General features: G+C 38.9%; 2 protein-coding genes across 4 annotated transcripts in view; one reads left to right on the top strand and one right to left on the bottom strand.

The window, feature by feature from the left end:
• Positions 1-1,955, bottom strand: part of LOC121591474 (abl interactor 2) — a 42,065-nt gene extending 40,110 nt beyond the window's left edge. Inside the window, exons 1-2 of one of the 2 annotated variants that reach the window (XM_041911996.1) lie at positions 1,817-1,955; positions 1,586-1,752 (exon numbers count right to left, since the gene is read on the bottom strand). In XM_041911996.1, coding sequence (XP_041767930.1) covers positions 1,586-1,701 — 116 coding nt within the window. In that variant the 5' untranslated portion in view covers positions 1,702-1,752; positions 1,817-1,955. Of the gene's footprint in view, positions 1-1,585; positions 1,753-1,816 lie in introns of those variants that run through there. The other variant, XM_041912004.1, reaches the window with a different exon arrangement.
• A 2,664-nt stretch (positions 1,956-4,619) lies between these two features.
• Positions 4,620-7,377, top strand: LOC121592349 (uncharacterized protein K02A2.6-like). 2 transcript variants are annotated; one of them, XM_041913758.1, is made up of 2 exons: positions 4,620-4,758; positions 4,835-7,377. In XM_041913758.1, the coding sequence occupies exon 2, from the start codon at positions 5,181-5,183 to the stop codon at positions 7,281-7,283; it is 2,103 nt and encodes a 700-aa protein (XP_041769692.1). In that variant the 5' UTR covers positions 4,620-4,758; positions 4,835-5,180; the 3' UTR covers positions 7,284-7,377. The 2 variants fall into 2 exon arrangements, with proteins under 2 accessions (XP_041769692.1, XP_041769686.1); XM_041913752.1 differs by having other exon boundaries at positions 4,620-5,091; positions 5,179-7,377.
• Positions 7,378-18,695: the final 11,318 nt, after the last annotated feature.

Here is an 18,695-nt window from a genome sequence, read left to right as displayed (position 1 = left end):
AAAACCCTGTATTGCATTAAATGACTCGACACCCTGTATTACGAGTAGTTAGTTTTAGCTACGAGGGGACTGTCCATTCTAGACTTTAACCCACGACGGACATGTTACGTCGAGCAAGTTAACGAACGTACCGACACGACCGCCCCAATTTAAACGACTGCCCCAATTTAAACGAACGCCCTAATTTATGCGACCGCCCCATTTAAAGCGAACGCCTCAACATAACCCTGCTATTATCGCTTAAATCGTCACGCAGAAAAAAGGGTTTATCCTGGATTCATCGTAAGGTTACAAGGAAGTTTTTCTAGCCCCCTGTACCCCTTATTTAGCCAAGATTATTTAGCCTTATGTAAAGCGATACAGGGTTTCGAGTCAAATAATGGAATAGTTCAACCGGTTATAGGAATGATTCAACCGGTTAGTGAAAGCATTCTGTGGAGGTTTACAATCATATGACGTGTTGCAACCGAGTTATAGAAATTTGCAAGCACACTGTGGAGCTGTCATCAAATTGTGGGTGCCGGTATAAATACCCCAAAACCCCAAAATGTATGCATCTGAATGACATACAAAAACTTAAAATGATGTTTTTAGAAAGCATCATTGATATCAATTCGTGGCTTTTTACACCGGTACCCACAGTCTGATTACAGCTCCACAGTATGCTTGCAAAATTCCACAAGCTGGTTGCAACACTCCATTATATGATTGTAAACCTCCACAGAATGCTTGCACGATTCGCCCACCGGCTTGAAACATTCTGTTAATTGATTGAACTATTCCATTATGATTCGAACCCCCGTGAGTTTGATAAAGATATCAACGGTATTTTGTCGTAGCAAGTTTGATGATTCGGTAAGCACTCACAGTCAGCACGAAATTTAAGCAAGTGTAGCACAGTGGTGTGAAGTTTTCCTTCACTTGCACGGCTGCCAATTCTATCACATTAAACCCGCAAACCGCAATCTCACCTGAAATTTTATCGCAGTGTCTGTAAGCGCCTACCAAATCAACATTTTGTTAGTCACGAGCAAGCGGGCACCGTATTACGTTCTGTGTTGAGAATCTGGCATGCAAGACATTTGACTTTAGACAGTCGAAGTCTTTAAAAGAGAGAGAGAGTAAGCCTCTGAATATGCTTTTTCAAACAAGCGTTTGAACAACATAGGAGGATTACATCGCCTCTCGCCAAATACAAGAAGAAGAAGTAGCTTCTGGTTGACTAATAAGCCGATTTAACATTATAAATTGCTGCAATTTCAGGAATTTGTTTCACTGATATCCAGTGAAACGACAAATTTGACATTTATTTTGATGATTTTCAGTAAAACTTGCATTACTGAAATGTATTCAGTATATTGTTAGACTGAAAAACAGCACAAACAGGACATTTATGCCGAATTTTAGCAAAACTATCTATTACTGGATAGCTTACAGTAAAAAAAAACATTACAGAAGCAAATTTGCTGTGATACTAGAAAATGCTGTTTAATGAAATTATGTTCGGTTTCCGAAAGTGGCACTGTACATTGCTCACGCTTACTCAAGCATCGATATTAGTTTCAACCTTACAATCTGCACTTACCGATAATAGGTATCCTCACAATATTCGGCAACCCGTTCCAAATTAGAAAAGCTTTCCTGTAAATTTTTACGCCCTTCTGGGATTTCGGTGCGAATTAATGTGATAAGGTCATCCATGTCAAATAGAGTTGTTGTTTGTTAGCTGTTGAATTACGACGATACCCCGGCCTGATATAAACGTTGAAAATAATTTTACGGAATTGACTGTATAAGAAAAGCTTACAAATTTTACCAATTTATGATTTCTAACAAGCTAGTTCCACCAAATCTTTCAATAACTACTTAGACGCTAGCTTGCAATCCACAGATTAGCAGACGAGTCAACACGACTTCAGTGATTTTGACCGAATCTATGGATTCCAATGTTTATCGCATCCACATGAACACTTTGCGTCAAGGTCTATGTAGAAACCAGGTCGCATAATCCCGTGCAAATAGACGTGGAGCGAGAAGTTCTCGCGCGAAACAAAGTAGCTCAATCTCACAAACCGAGATACCGTTCTTAGGCAGCGGTAATCGCTGATCCAGGCGTGCGTGCGTTTTCTAAAAATGTATGGAATTTGACACCCGCAGCGGGTGATAGCCCGCAACCGCATGCGTCAGAATCAAACAATTTTGATTTTTCCGCACGCACGCCCGCAGTAGCGATTACCGCTGCCTAAGGGATTTGACGTTAATGACAGCACTTGCGAATCTGCCGAAAGCGCTCTGCGGCAAAATCAAAATCATTTGATATTTGCATGCATTTGCACATTTGCACATATGATTTTATTTCAGATGTCAAAAGTCTAAAATCATATCAAATAGTGATTATCTTTATAAAGAAACAACAAAATATCATAATAATACCTTGAAAAGCTAGAAAATTGGGAAACTCTTTTCTTGCCGCATGCGGCCAAATCGCATGCGGCAAGATTCTGATCGTTACCTAAGGCCCGTAGCCAAGGACTGTGCAGGATCGAGGTCAAGTAATGTAGAACGATTTGGCAAGTAGCCAAAAGTTCGTTACAAGCAGTTTGACATCTTAGATCCCGATTTTTGATTCAAATTTTAATTGTGATAAAAATGATTCATGAGTTGATCAAAGGAGGAATATCTTAACGTTTGGCATATTAGCATTTTGATATTCAGTTTGAAAACGGCTGTCGATATTTGTTTAAAGCAAGCAGCTGCAAAATAACGTGGAAAATACCTATACAGGCGTCCCCCATGTTACGAACCCCTCGAGTTACAACGATTCGCCGATACAACTTTTTTGATTCTGAGAGCGTTTCTACATACACCGAAAAAGCACCGGCTTTTTAGACGTTGTCGCTCTATGTCTATTTGAAGAGTAAAGTTACAATGTTGCGCGCAACAAAAAATAGCTCAAAATTTCACTCCGCGTAGATCAATGTAGCTCATTTGGCCAAGGCAACCTACATGCTTTTTGTTTAAAAACATAAAAAAATGAGTTTTAATGTGTTCTAATGTATTTATTCATTTTATCTGGCTGGTGAATAAACTTGATATTTAGATTTTTTTAGACGTAGCAGATATGCCGCACGAGCCGAGTAGCTCTGTTTGCACTGAGCTACTTTTTTCGCGCGAGGAATCGTCCCGCGCAATGTTCTCGCTCTATGTCTATTTGAACGGATAGGTAAAGCAATCAAGATATTTATAGCTCACGTGTACTTATAACCAGCAGAACCAAGTGCACGCTCAGAACCTCACTACATGCGTTAGGACGGTGGCAACGCTGATTCTGATCTGTCAAATTCTATATAAAAATATGACAGGGCGTCCAATAAAATCGCATGCGAAAAAGCGTTATCGCCCTTATTGCCGCATGCGAAGAGAAATGAGTTTTCTCAATTTTTTAGCTTTTCAAGGTATTATTATGATAATTTGTTGTTTCTTTATAAAGATAATCATTATTTGATATGCTTTAACCGTAGCAATAGACGATGCGCTATCTCAGATTGCGCATATATTAATCTGTCAAACGGATTGGTTTGACATATTTATCTGTAAAAAACAATTTATATATCTCGGACATATAATCGCAAAAATTTAAGCGCAATCTTGGCGCAATCTGAAATTGTATGGAAATGACGTTTATTGCTCAGGTTTGGCAACGAGAATTGACATATATTTTGATAAAACGAATACAGTCATTATCCGATATACGCTATCGTACGGGACCGAGCATAATAGCGTATCTCGAGTTTTCGCGTATTGCGGATTCCTATATAAAAATAGTTTACACTACCGGTTCGAGGGTTGAAAAATATCGCCACAAAGTTTTGCATTAATGTTTTTTGTTGTAAAACAGGTATCTTTTGCACAAATTTAATGCAAAATGCTTTGTAGAACATCTAGGAAATTCAACAATAGCATAAAATATTTCAAAGAATTAAAATATTTGCAAAAAACACATGGAGCTGTCAAATTTAGAGGAATCGCGTACTACGAATTCGCGTATATCGAGTATCGCGTACTGCGGATAATTGCTGTATATGCGCAATCTATTATTGCGCATCGTTACGGTAATGGATCCTACTGTCAAACCAGGTTTTCTTCCTATTTTCGTTTTTACACGTCAAATTGCATTGGATAATCCCTCCTGATATATCAACTCACTTTGCTCATGCTGGATATCTCTGCGGAACTGTTAGAGCGTTTCTACATACACCGAGAAAGCAGCTGAGAAAATAACTCACAGCATGCTTTGACAGCGACTGACAGCATTTTCGGTGAGAGAATTCTCCTCGGCATGCAAAGAACGATGGAGCTGAGAAAAAATTGAATTGACAGTTTATGGCGAACGATCAATTATAGTCTGCATTGTTGCCGTCTAATAATCGTAGAAATATTTTTAAAAAGTAAAAGAAACTTTTTTGACTTCATTTTAGCGATTAAAATGAATTTTTTTAACATCATTTTAAAAGTCTCATCTCGGCGCTTTTCAGAGCTTCTACACACACCGGTGTGAGAAACCGATTGTCAATTCTCTCACAGCCATCTCTCAGCTGCAGTCTCGGTGTATGTAGAAACGCTCACAGGTTGAGTTGGTACGGTGACATCAAGCGAAGCGGAGCAAAGCAGAATACCACAACTGGCGACGAGGTTAAAACGGTGAACAAAAGAAAGTGATCGAGTGAAATTGTGAAAAGAAAGGGAAAAAAACCAAAGGTTAATAATAAATGTAGTAGATGTGAATGTCCAAAGTGTAACTGTGTCCTAGTTTATGTGTTATGATCATCTGCAGGAGAGCGAATGATCAGAAAGAAAGGGTCGCCGGAGGGCATGCTTAGAAACACACACACATGCAAATGCGTGGATCGCAAGACATGAAATGAAAGCCGCAGTGCAGGAGTTAAAAGCATACACATGCAAATGCGTGGATCGCAAGCAAACAAGGAATGCCGGAGAGTATTTATTAGAAATATGATTTCTTGCCGGAGCGCAAACTACACGGAAAAAAAGAGGAATCTGTCGGAGAACAGAAAAGAAAATGGAGAAAGGGTCAGATGGGTTTAGAAAAAAAAAAACAAAATGGGTGGACAAACAAAAGAATGAGCACGTGTGCTAATAATGTATAATGGTTTCAAGGAATGGACACTTGGAACATTTCTCATTTCCTTTTTAGGTCGATGGATCGGAATTCTATCAGAAGCGAATGGGTTAAGTATAAAAGAAATTTTAACTTCATCATTGCGGCAACCGAAGAGAAGAACAGAACGAAGATACGAAACATTTTCTTGGCAAGGGCGGGACCAGATGTGCAGGAAATCTTTGCCACTATACCAGGCGCGGATGTAAAGGAAGACGCGAGCCAAGGTATCGATCCTTATAATGTGGCTATTCAAAAGTTGGACGAATACTTATGTCCCAAGCAGCACGAGGTTTTTGAACGGAATCAATTCTGGACACTAAAGCCGGAGCAGGGTGAAACGATTGAACAGTTCACGTTCAGGTGTCAAAGTTTGGCCCAAAAGTGTTGTTTCGGCAAGACTGAAGAGGAAGCTAGAGCGAATAGTGTCATCGATAAAGTAATATTATTCGCGCCAAATGAACTAAAAGAAAAATTGTTACAACATAAAGCGATGAATGTAGAACAAATGATTCAAGTAGTTAGCTCGCACGAATCAGTTAAAAGGCAGGCACGAGAAATACTCGCACCAGGAAAAGTCGAAACAAGGGACTATAATGCAAGCGAACAGGTTAACCGAGTGGTTCCGGTTAAGAGAGAGTGTTTCAGATGCGGGAAAAAGGATCATTTGGCGGCTGATCCAAAATGTCCTGCACGTAATAAGGAGTGCTATAAATGTAAGAAGGTCGGACATTTTGGTTCGCAGTGCCGCACACCTGGATCCACCAAAAGGCAAGGAGGAAATGACAATAATGGGGCGAAACGTTACCGACAGGAAAGAGTTAGGGCTATCGGAAACCGGACTGAAGAAGAAGAAGAAGGAAAATCAAGCACAGAAAATTTCATCTACAACATCAGCGATGGGGGAGAGATGCTGCGGATTAAAGTGGGAGGTGTGATGCTGCATGTTTTAGTTGATTCGGGATGCAACAAAAACATAATAAGCGAGAAAGCATGGGAATATCTCAGAAGAAATATTATAGAAAGAGGGGTAAATCTAACAGAGTGCAAGGAGATATTTTTACCATATGGAGAAAAGGCTAAGCCGTTAACGGTATTAGGCAAATTTGAGGCGTCGGTTGAAATTGAGGATGAGGCTATAGAGCATAGTCAACGGAACGTTTTCCCGAAGATAAAAGGGCTAAAGGTAAAAATACCTATTGACTGCGATGTACAACCCGTATGCCAACATCCGCGACGCCCACCAATAGCACTATTAGATAAGATAGAGGAGAAGATTAAGTATCTGCTTGAAAAAGATATTATAGAACCGGTGGAGGGAGGCTGTGAATGGGTTTCACCACTAGTACCGATCGTAAAAGATAACGGAGATCTAAGACTATGTGTTGACATGCGTAGAGCAAACGCGGCGATTGTAAGAGAAAGGCATTTTATGCCTACAATAGAAGATTTTTTGCCTAGATTTACATCGGCTAAAATCTTTAGTAGATTAGACATAAAGGATGCATTTCACCAGGTGGAACTGGATGAGAAATGTAGGTACATAACAACATTCATAACCCATATGGGCCTATTCAGGTACAAACGACTCATGTTTGGTATTGTGATAGTACCGGAGGTTTTTCAGAAAATTATGGTGCAGGTGTTAGCAAAATGCAGTTCAAATGCAGTCAATTACATTGACGATATTTTGGTTTTCGGAAAATCTGAGAGGGAACATGATGAGGCCCTACAAGCGGTTCTGGACGAGATACGGAAACAGGGCATATTATTAAATCAGGAAAAATGCGTATTTAAAGTACCGGTGATCGAATTTCTAGGGCATAGAATTTCGAGTCACGGCATCGAACCCACAGAAGGAAAAATTGAGGCGTTGCGAAAATTTCGGGCACCTTCTTCCGCAGAAGAAGTTCGAAGTTTTTTAGGCCTAATAACATATTTAGGAAGATTTCTGCCAAACCTGGCAACAATAACGGCACCACTACGCGAGTTAACACATAAAGGAATCAAGTTCGAATGGGGGAATAGTCAAAAAGGGGCATTCGAGAAATTGAAAACAATGGTGGCGGACGTAAAACTCTTACATTTTTTGATAATTCCATGAGAACAAGAGTTATTGCTGACGCTTCGCCGGTTGCATTACCCAAGTGCCACAAATCCACTAAACGACCACTAAACGGCTTCTAAACGACTCAAGTTCTCTACCTAAACGGAATATAGAAAGACTTCGTTTAGCAGACGCCAAACGACTCATGCATTCTAAAAATAGCAAAAAAGCTGGTAGCGCTATCTGTTGGTGGGATACCCCAACCAGTTGAGCTTCATCGCTTGGAGGAGAGCTTTCTCATTTCCTCTGTACTGTTGTATGGTTTCGCATTGAAGTTATGCATCGCTAGAACTAGAACGGCGATACGATTGTTTAAATACTAAACTCCAACGGAAACCACCAGCACTGAAGCAAGTGAGATTTGAGCAATGGTCATTGGTGTTGATACCCACGTATCTAACCACACGACCATTTATATAGATTTTTGCTCAGAAAGTTAGAAGGCTATATAGGTCATAATAAAATGCAACTTGTCGAAACACATTGCAAGAAAAGGATAGCAATATGATGATGAGTTGTAATACGCCATCTATTGATCAAACCAATGAAGCTGTGGAGCTTTCATTTTTTTTCTATGGATATTCAATTTTCCAGTCGTTTAAGCTTAATCTGTGGCGCTTGGGTAGGTGCTGTACTAGTTCAATTCGAGGGCTCACAAGACGATCTACCTAGACCAATAGCGTATGCTAGTAAGAGTTTGACAGATACTGAACAGCGTTACTGCCAGACAGAGAAAGAAGCTTTGGCATTGGTTTGGGCGGTAGAGAGGTTTGCTCCGTACTTGCTAGGGCGTATCTTTGAATTGGAAACGGACCATAAACCGTTATAAGTCATTTTTAAGCCCTCATCACGTCCATGTGCCCGTATTGAAAGATGGCTGTTGAGATTGCAGTCTTTTAATTACGTGGTAAAATACAGGAAAGGTTCAAGTAATATAGCGGATCCGTTATCGCGATTAGTGGATAATAAAGAGGGAATTCCATTCGAGCAAGAAAATAAACATATGATATGGGCCATAATGGAATCGGCAGCCATAGACGTACAGGAGTTAGAAGACGCTGCCAAGATAGATGAAGAATTATTGAAGGTTAGAGATAGCCTCCAATCTGGTAGCTGGAACGAGGTAGAAACCAAACCATATGCCCCTTTCAAAGAAGAGCTAGGTATGGCGGGGGATATGATTATTAGGGGTAACAAACTAGTTGTACCGAAAGCGCTACGGCCAAGGATGTTAGAGCTAGCCCACGAAGGACACCCGGGGGAGTCCGTCATGAAACGCCGTTTAAGGAATAGAGTTTGGTGGCCCGGAATGGATCGAGAGGTTGCAAAACACGTTGTTGGATGCGAGGGATGTCGTCTGGTAGAAAACCCGGGGAAGCCAGAACCAATGACACGACGCTCGTTACCCTTAAGACCGTGGGTCGACGTTGCACTTGATTTCCTAGGGCCATTACCGCGTGGTTCATATTTATTGGTACTCGTAGATTATTTTAGTAGGTACAAAGAAGTGGAAATAATGACCAGAATAACAGCCCAAGATACGGTAGGGAAGTTGGCAAAAATATTTACGCGACTAGGGTTCCCGAGAACTATAACATTAGATAACGCGAAACAACTGGTCGGAACGGAATTAGAATCGTACAGCCGGGAGCATGGCATACATCTAAATCATTCCACCCCGTACTGGCCTCAAGAAAACGGTCTAGTTGAACGCCAAAATCGATCGTTGTTAAAAAGACTAAAGATAAGTGCAGGTTTAGGAAGGGATTGGAAAAAGGACTTAGAAGAATATCTTATGATGTACTACACAACACCGCACTCCACAACAGGGAAAACACCTACCGAGCTATTATACGGAAAAACCATTCGTTCAAAAATACCGGCATTGGAAGATGTAGAGACCGCCGTAATAAGAGAGGAAATAAGGGATCAAGACCAAACGCGGAAATGGAAAGGAAAAACAAACGAAGATGAAAGGAGACGAGCACGCAAATCGTCCATCTCAGAAGGAGATATAGTGCTAGCGCAAAATATGCTCCCGGGTAACAAACTGCAAACAAACTTCAACCCAAAGGAATTTGTGGTGATAGGAAAAGAAGGATCAAGGGTAACGATTGAGGACCAAGAAACGAGCAGATGCTATAAGAGAAATGTAGCCCATTTAAAGAAAATTGAGAAATTGGCTGATAAGGAATCGGGAACACAGGAAGCGCAAACATCGGGGGAAACATTGAGTAAGGACATAACGCATTGTCAGAGAAAGAGAAATCCACCAGCTAGGTTGACAGATTATGTAAGAGAATAGGAATTTATTTAGAAATTAAATTGCACTCATAGGTAATGGGAATCCAATGGGAATCAAAACAAACAAAAAAAAAGAGTGATGTGGTGTGGTAAACAAGCATGCCCATCACTAAGCCATGATGACAAACAGGGATGACAAGTCCGGATGGGATGGCGACACGGAATGATAATCCGGTGCGAGGTGCACCATCCCTATTGCACTGCAAACAGGATACGACAGGTTGAGTTGGTACGGTGACATCAAGCGAAGCGGAGCAAAGCAGAATACCACATTGACTATAGCTGCAAATTTTCGCCGCATGTTTGGGCAGCTGTCACAATTATGCGCACGGTTAAGCCGCCCGACGGTTAATCCGCCCCCGGATAATCGACGTTCTACTGTATTTTTCAATATCGGTATAAGCCATTTCAATCTGTCAGTTTGGCAGGCTCTCGCCACAATGGGATAGACAGAAATAAAATACGTCAAAATGTTCAACAACTTATGTATTAATTTTCAATATGCAGCATTTGTATTTTATAATGCAAATACAGTCTGTTCCCGAGTTACGCGGTTTCTGCGTACTCGACGAATCCGCGTAACTCGAATATCCGCGTAAGTCGAATTTCACGTTTTTAATTAAAATACTATTGATTACTCAGAGTTTTTGGTTTAATTTAGTACTTTTATACACTTTATCATTTATTTGATATGATTTGTGCGAAAAATTCAAATATTTCTGGCTTATAAGCGGTTTCAATTTGTTAGCAAAAATGAAATTTTTACCGAACTTGAAGCAAATTGTACTGATTTGACATATGGTCTGTCAAATTTAGAAATCCGCGTGAGTCGAGAACCGCGTAACTCGGGAACAGACTGTACAATCAATATGTAAAATGAAAATAAATTTATTTTAATATATTAATAAGACCTTATTAATAAGACCTCATCATCTATTTGCAATGATTTATTGTTCATATAACTCAATGCTAGAGTGAACTATCCCAAATAGCCAGAATTGCTTAAGCAGCTCATTTTGGCACGCTAAAGATCGCTGCTCTAATTCGCCTTTTGCAGTAGATAAACAGCATCAAAGTTCTATGTGGGTCTTTCAAACAGCGCCTAAGCAGCTTCCTTATGCCACGATGCCAGGGATTATTTTTCTTTGTGTTTTATTTTCAAGCAAGCGTCATCGATGAAATAAACAACAAGATTTGTTTTGTTTAAACACATGTGTATATTTTTAAATTTTTTGTATTGATGAATTACACAAAATTTCACACAATTTACTGATAATTCACAATCACTTCACTCAATATTCATTCTTCAAATAACGAATCTAACTTGTGCAGCAGCAATGAGATTATTGCCGGCGTCCGTCTTTGACACTTTGACAAGAGCCATCTCGTACCGATGTCATGCATTAAAAAACTATAAAGTTCCACCAAGTTCGGTACGCTTTCTTAACAAGCCTTCAAGTTCCACCATGAACCCTACACATAGTGCTAATCAGCCACAAAGTTCCAAAAAGTACGATGTGCCTGTTAAAAAGCTCCTTAGTTCCGCAAAGTACCGTCTATCTCTTAATCAGCCACAAAGTACGACATCGGAACGATTTTTCGTTAAACAGCCCTAAATCAGCTATAAAGTACGAGCTGGCTATTTGGGGACCGTAGTGGAACGCGATTCAACCATGGTTGCACGCATTCGATCGTACTGGCATGCAATTCCAAGCAGGCGGTTTGCGATTCGATGCAAACGGCACGAGATTGGAACGTAGATGGAAATAGGTATAAGTATTTTCCTTTTAGGTTAAGAGCTTGAATCGTTAATACCCCGTTTGGAGGTCGTTTAATGAATCTGTGGCACTTAGAATATCGTTTAAATTGCATCTTTCGGGTGAAGTAAATTTTACTGTATCACAGTTTGTTACGCCTGTTCCATAATTACGATTAACATTGAAAATTATCATCGTTTCAAAAAAAAACACAGCATATATGTACAAGTACTAATTTAACTCAAATTATCTCGTTAGTTGCTAGCGAACTTAGCAAAACAAGTAAAATGAAAGAAAGAATGTGTTTTTCCTTCAATGAGTTGAAAAAACTGGTCATTTATCTGAAATCAACAACGCATTCGAAAAACAAAATTAGACTGGAATATCGATGTCAAATCAATAATAGTGGGTTAGCAGAAATATCGTAGTTTCAAACACAAATTAAAAAATGAATGAAAAATTTTTGTCTATACAGGGTTTACCTAGCCAATCCGGCATCGTCAAAACGTTATCGGTCGCCGTAAATACTTTTCGGGCGACGTAAACCCTCAATTGGGCACTGTCATTTCTATTCGGGCCTTGTGAAGTATGAATCGGGCAAAGTACAGAATGAATTGGGCCTACTTCATATTTTGTTGCTTTCTAGCTGTAAAACAATACTTTTTTGCGAGTAGTTTAACTGATATGTAAGAAAATTCACTACTGTTAAGTTTAATTACATAAAAAAATATTCAAATTCCTTTTTTAAAATTTTTGATTCAAGTACAACCCAAGTGCCACAAATCCACTAAACGACCACTAAACGGCTTCTAAACGACTCAAGTTCTCTACCTAAACGGAATATAGAAAGACTTCGTTTAGCAGACGCCAAACGACTCATGCATTCTAAAAATAGCAAAAAAGCTGGTGGCGCTATCTGTTGGTGGGATACCCCAACCAGTTGAGCTTCATCGCTTGGAGGAGAGCTTTCTCATTTCCTCTGTACTGTTGTATGGTTTCGCATTGAAGTTATGCATCGCTAGAACTAGAACGGCGATACGATTGTTTAAATACTAAACTCCAACGGAAACCACCAGCACTAAAGCAAGTGAGATTTGAGCAATGGTCATTGGTGTTGATACCCACGTATCTAACCACACGACCATTTATATAGATTTTTGCTCAGAAAGTTAGAAGGCTATATAGGTCATAATAAAATGCAACTTGTCGAAACACATTGCAAGAAAAGGATAGCAATATAATGATGAGTTGTAATACGCCATCTATTGATCAAACCAATGAAGCTGTGGAGCTTTCATTTTTTTTCTATGGATATTCAATTTTCCAGTCGTTTAAGCTTAATCTGTGGCGCTTGGGAATGCAATTTAGATTTATTTATTTTTTTAAATATAATTTGTTTTGTGATTTAATTAGGTAAAAATTTTAAAATAATACATAATAAGTTAAACAACATGCAAAATACGTATTTTTAAACAACTTGATGGATCAAACACACCGGAGTGACCGATTTGACACCTTCAAGAGTAGGACGCTTTCATTCTGTACTTTGCCCGATTCATACTTCACATGGCTCGAATAGAAATGACAGTGCCCAATTGAGGGTTTACGTCGCCCGAAAAAGTATTTACGGCGACCGATAACGCTTTGACGATGCCGGATTGGCTGGGTAAACCCTGTATTGCAAACATCATAGCTGTTTAGTTCGTTTTTAATTAACACAACAATAAACTTTAATAAAATAAACAGAACAGTTCAATCTACTATCTCCTCCTCATTAATGCATCGGGGCTGCTTCACAGTCACTTGCTGTCACCAACGAAGCACCTTCTTCTATGGCCTCCAACAATTCTACATCACAATTTGCGTTGGCACGCTTAGTTATTTCTTTCCATTTACTGAAAAGATTTTCGATAGGATTTAAAAATGGGGAGTAAGGTGGTAAATAACGAACATCATCTCTTCCATCTTCAAGAGCCTGTTTCACCTCTACATTCTTGTGAAAGAAGACATTGTCCATCACAAAAATCAGGTTTCTTGTAAGGGTTTCTGCTAATTTTGCAATCCATTCCCTAATGCTGTTACCTATGTCTATACTAATTTTTTTCTCATGCTGAGCTCCTCGTTTTGACGCCTCAACTTGATGAGTATTTTGGATTTTTTTTTGATAATGCTGTATACCGTCGACACGTTGATATTTAAAGTCTGCGCTATTATTGCTGGGCTGCACCCTTTTCGAAGCGCATTAATAACTCTTTTGCGATCAGCGATACTTGTTGTCTTAAATTTAGTTTTTTTCTGCGCTTGCATTATTAAAGATGATTGTTCTTGAGTTGTAGTAGTATCTAGAGTGTCACTTCTCTCATTATTGTTGTTGATTTCAATCGGTAACTCTTCCATTTTTATATGCTTTAATGAAACCAAATAGTAATTATCCCAAATAGCCAGCTCGTACTTTATAGCTGATTTAGGGCTGTTTAACGAAAAATCGTTCCGATGTCGTACTTTGTGGCTGATTAAGAGATAGACGGTACTTTGCGGAACTAAGGAGCTTTTTAACAGGCACATCGTACTTTTTGGAACTTTGCGGCTGATTAGCACTATGTGTAGGGTTCATGGTGGAACTTGAAGGCTTGTTAAGAGTGTGTATCGAACTTGGTGGAACTTTATAGCTTTTTAATGCATGGCATCGGTACAAGGTGGATCTTGTCAAAGTGTCAAAGAGAGACGCCGTCAATCATCTCATTGCTGCTGTACAAGTTAGATAAGTTAATTAAAGAATGAATATTGAGTGAAGTGATTGTGAATTATCAGTAAATTGTGTAAAATTTTGTGTAATTCATCAATACAAAAGTTTTAAAAATATACATATGTGTTTAAACGAAACAAATCTTGTTGTTTATTTCATCGATGACGCTTGCTTAAAAATAAAACACACAGAAAAATAATCCCTGGCATCGTGGCATAAGGAAGCTGCTTAGGCGCTGTTTGAAAGACCCACATAGAACTTTGATGCTGTTTATCTACTGCAAAAGGCGAATTAGAGCAGCGATCTTTAGCGTGCCAAAATGAGCTGCTTAAGCAATTCTGGCTATTTGGGATATTGCTCCACACAAGCTCCCTCAACACTTCGGAATAGCAACCATGTGAAAAAAGGTGCACTTTATGGATACGATGCTTTGACATGCCGGGAAAAATCATATCAATGAGCAAATATTATGACATGGACAAATTTTACATCATTATGCATTTTGTTAATACACAAGTCACAACAAATATAGTTTAGCAATCATCTTATCAACAATAATATTATCAGTTTACAGTAAATTTTAAAATTGTAATTGCATTATAAAATACAAATGCCGCAAATTGAAAATCAATCCATAATTTTTTGAACATTTTGACGTATTTTATTTCTTTCTATCCCATTGTGGCGAGAGCCTGCCAAACTGACAGATTGAAATGGCTTACCGCGAGGCTACATGAGGTGAAATATACAGCGAAATGAACTATTTGACAAGCGAAATAACTGACGGATAAAGCATCACAGCAACCAGCTGATGTGCAATGTAAACAAATAACGTGTACAAAATCGCAACTAAATCCATTAAAAAACTTCAGTATCAAATATTTCGTAAATTTTCAGTCAACAGTTCATAATTTCTTCGAATTAGGGAATGTTCTGCTTAAGAAAATATTATATTTAATAGAATTTCGAAAGCGGATGTTGTGTCTCCCCCAACCCTTTAGCTGTACCTGTCAGATATTTCACCTGTCAAATAGTTCATTTCGCTGTATATTTCACCTCATGTAGCCGCGCGGTTAGGGTAACTGTACCAGCTTTCGGCAGTGTACCTATTTTCGGCAGGGTAGCTAAAAACGTGAAATTCTGCACAAATGTGGTAAAAAATTTCACAAAACACAATTTTGTAGTGAAAGTGTAATTATTTGATATTCACATACGAAGTTTCACACCATTTCATTACGTATTTTTCAAAATATCAAATAAATTGTGCTTTTTTTCGGCAGCTTTGCTGTCAGCCAATGGTTCGCCAGGTTTTGTGATTAAGAGAACCAGAACAGTAAAACATTGAAAAAGTGGTGTATATTAAAGGTTTTATGCTTATTTAATTTATTCTAACTTGTTCGGAATTTTAAAATCACGATAAACAGGTTATTTTTCACTTTAAATGCTGCCGAAAATAGGTACACAGTAAATGTTCATTTTTGACAGCTCAATGTTGTGGGCTCCTGCCGAAACTCGGAACAATAACACACCTTGGATTTGGCTGAATATTCCTTTTTAAACTTGATCAGAACACTACAATGCGTATATCGACACATAATATGACCTTTCTTATACCAAATATCACCAATTTTACGGCAAACAATGCACTAACTTAAGAGAAAAATAAATATTTGTAAGCCAATTCGCACCGTACGCTATAACCATCAAACTGTCAATGGCTGCTCTGTTTAAACGTCGCATGAAAATGGCTGTCAAAACGGGCCAAAATATGCAACATAAAATTATTAATTAAAGTGCTTTTTAACATCAGTATTAGGAAAGTAAGAGTGTAAAATTGCTTTAAACATTTTTTTGTACATATTTACATAGAAAATAACATTTTCTGACCCGTATTCGCGCTGCCGAAAATAGGAACACAACCTGCCGAAAATAGGAACAAACTGCCGAAAATAGGAGCAAAAGCAATGTTTGCATTTTTACGAATATTTATGAAAAAGGGCTTTGAATCGGCAAATAAAAAAGAGTGTAACATACTATGATAGTTTATCAACCAGAATAACATCACTTTCATGAAAAATAATAAAAAACGTTTTCGTGTGAGCAATTTTTGTGAAACTGCTGCACTAGCGTGCCGAAAACTGGTACAGTTACCCTACCATTGCATTTCGGAGCTTTTTTCTTGCCCGAAAGAGATAGCCATACACTTGACATAGCTGTCTCGCTCATATGACACTTCCAAGGCTCGCAAGCTTTTTATTGCGAGGGCTCTGGAGCAAGGATAATGTATTTAGAAGGTTGATTTTTATCGCTTTTGCTGGGCGACATTGTGGGGGACATCTGTCACTCTCTGCATACAAATTTCATTACCCCGCACCAGCCCTCCCCGATTTTTATACCGGAGCCCTCGGAAGAGAAATGTCAAGTCGAGAAATGTCATTTTGCTCTGAACAACTTCACCTTGTCATTTATAACACCTTGCTCTGGAGCAGTGAACTTGTATGGCGTGCGAGCCCTCGCGCGCCCTCGCAAATCGCTGTCACTTGCACTGCGGGACGTCAGGAGGCGGCTTGTCAAATTGCTTTGTATTCCACCACCCTTCCCCTTATAACATCCTTGCCAGCAAGCGTAACCGTATTAATACACGATGCGCAATCTCAGATTGCACATATATTCGTTTTATCAAAATATATGTCATTTCGCGTAGCCAACTCTGAGCTATAAACGTCATTTCCATACAATTTCAGATTGCGCCAAGATTGCGCATAAATTTTCAAGATTATATGTCCGAGATATATAATTTTTTTTTGACAGATAAATATATCAAACCGATCCGTTTGACAGATAAATATATGCGCAATCTGAGATTGCGCATCGTCTATTGCTACGGTAAAAAAACACCGTATAAGCCAAGGACCGTAAAGATATCAGGTCAAGTTATAAGCCCGTTTTGACAGCTAGGTGGAAGAAGAATCAACGAAGAAAACTGACAGTTAGTTTTCCGCGTTTGGCGAACGCTTCAAGTTCTCGAAGGAAAATTTCCATTTTAAATCACGGGCTTTGTTCTAATAAATTTAAATATTCACCCAAATTGATCTCCACCAAATATTGACCATGCAAAACGTAAACAATCCATCAATACATATACAAGCGGAAAACCATCTGTCAAAATCGGAGCCCAGGGGGGGGGATCGCCAAAAGCGCTAAAACTACACCTCATTATACATTCCACCTTGGTATAAGCACAAAACCCCAGAACTGACATGACACAATAATTGCAACCATATCTTAACCTAAGAAGTGAACTTCAGCATGATTGTAGCCGCTTAACAGAAAACAGAAAGCGAAAGTAAACTGTAAACCTTATCGAAGAGAAATTCACCGAAAAAATAAAGATGAAATATAAGACCGGACAAGTACTCAAGTAATTACGCTCTATGCAGTGATCTACATCCGAAACTCTGCTTCGCATTAACCGTAGAGTTGGCAACCAGATTTACACACGTAAGTTGGCAACCGGCATACCCGGGTATTCCACACGTTTTGATGCAAAAAAAATAACGATTTTCATAGGTAAACAATGCTTTCTATATTTTAATGCTGTAAGTAAGTAATGCAGACCATATATTCTCTTCTATTTCATTTATTCATTAAGTTTTTTTCATTTTTTGATAAAAATAACGGTCAACTTGAAATTTGGAATCGCTTGAATTTGACTCGAAAATAAGCACAATACGAAAAGAGGAAGAAGAGAAACGTCATTCTCCATACAAAATGTATGGAATACCTGGGTATGCTGGTTGCCAACTTACGTGGTAGAGTTAAACAAAAATCAAAATAAAACACTTACAGGCTGTTTAAAATTACAACATATGCACTAAAAAATCATAAATTAGAAGTTGGGAGGCTACGGAAAATTTCAGGTCAATAAAAGCAATGAATCAAAAGTTATTGCAGTTCGAAGCTGAAAAAAATACCCGGGTATCCGGTTGCCAACTTAAAGGTTAACTGATCGACCTCGCGAGTGATGTTTAACGGCCAAGCTACACGTACCGAACGACATCGAACGATGCCATACAACGTAGGACCGCAGACAAGAGATTCGCGTCGGGCCGGGCCGTGTCGGATCACAGCGGGCCGATTTTGTATGGGATTTGACAGTTGGCGTCCACGGATTTATGGCATCGTCCGATGTCGTCCGCTACGTGTAGCTTGGCCGTAACACTTTACAGGGTTTTCCAAGTCACTTCAATGTTGAAACTGAAAATTTCAACCACGTTAAACGAAAGCTGAAGGCTGCACGGGTGAATTCAAGTCTGAAAAGCCAGTTCAATACAAAAAAAGTTTTGTTTTCAAAATCGTTACACTATTTTTCAATATCGGTATAGGGTAACTGTACCAGTTTTCGGCACGCTAGTGCAGCAGTTTCACAAAAATTGCTCACACGAAAACGTTTTTTATTATTTTTCATGAAAGTGATGTTATTCTGGTTGATAAACTATCATAGTATGTTACACTCTTTTTTATTTGCCGGTTCAAAGCCCTTTTTCATAAATATTCGTGAAAATGCAAACATTGCTTTTGCTCCTATTTTCGGCAGTTTGT

This window comes from Anopheles merus, chromosome X (genome assembly GCF_017562075.2).
Source record: "Anopheles merus strain MAF chromosome X, AmerM5.1, whole genome shotgun sequence".
In the NCBI taxonomy this organism is placed as follows: Eukaryota; Metazoa; Arthropoda; class Insecta; order Diptera; family Culicidae; genus Anopheles; species Anopheles merus.
The sequence above is the reverse complement of the archived record's forward strand: the minus strand, read 5'-3'. Positions and strand labels throughout refer to the sequence as shown.

What these genes read in the sequence shown, in the direction of transcription:
- LOC121592349 (XM_041913758.1), top strand. Translation starts at nt 5,181, where the DNA reads ATGGACACTTGGAACATTTCTCATTTCCTTTTTAGGTCGATGGATCGG.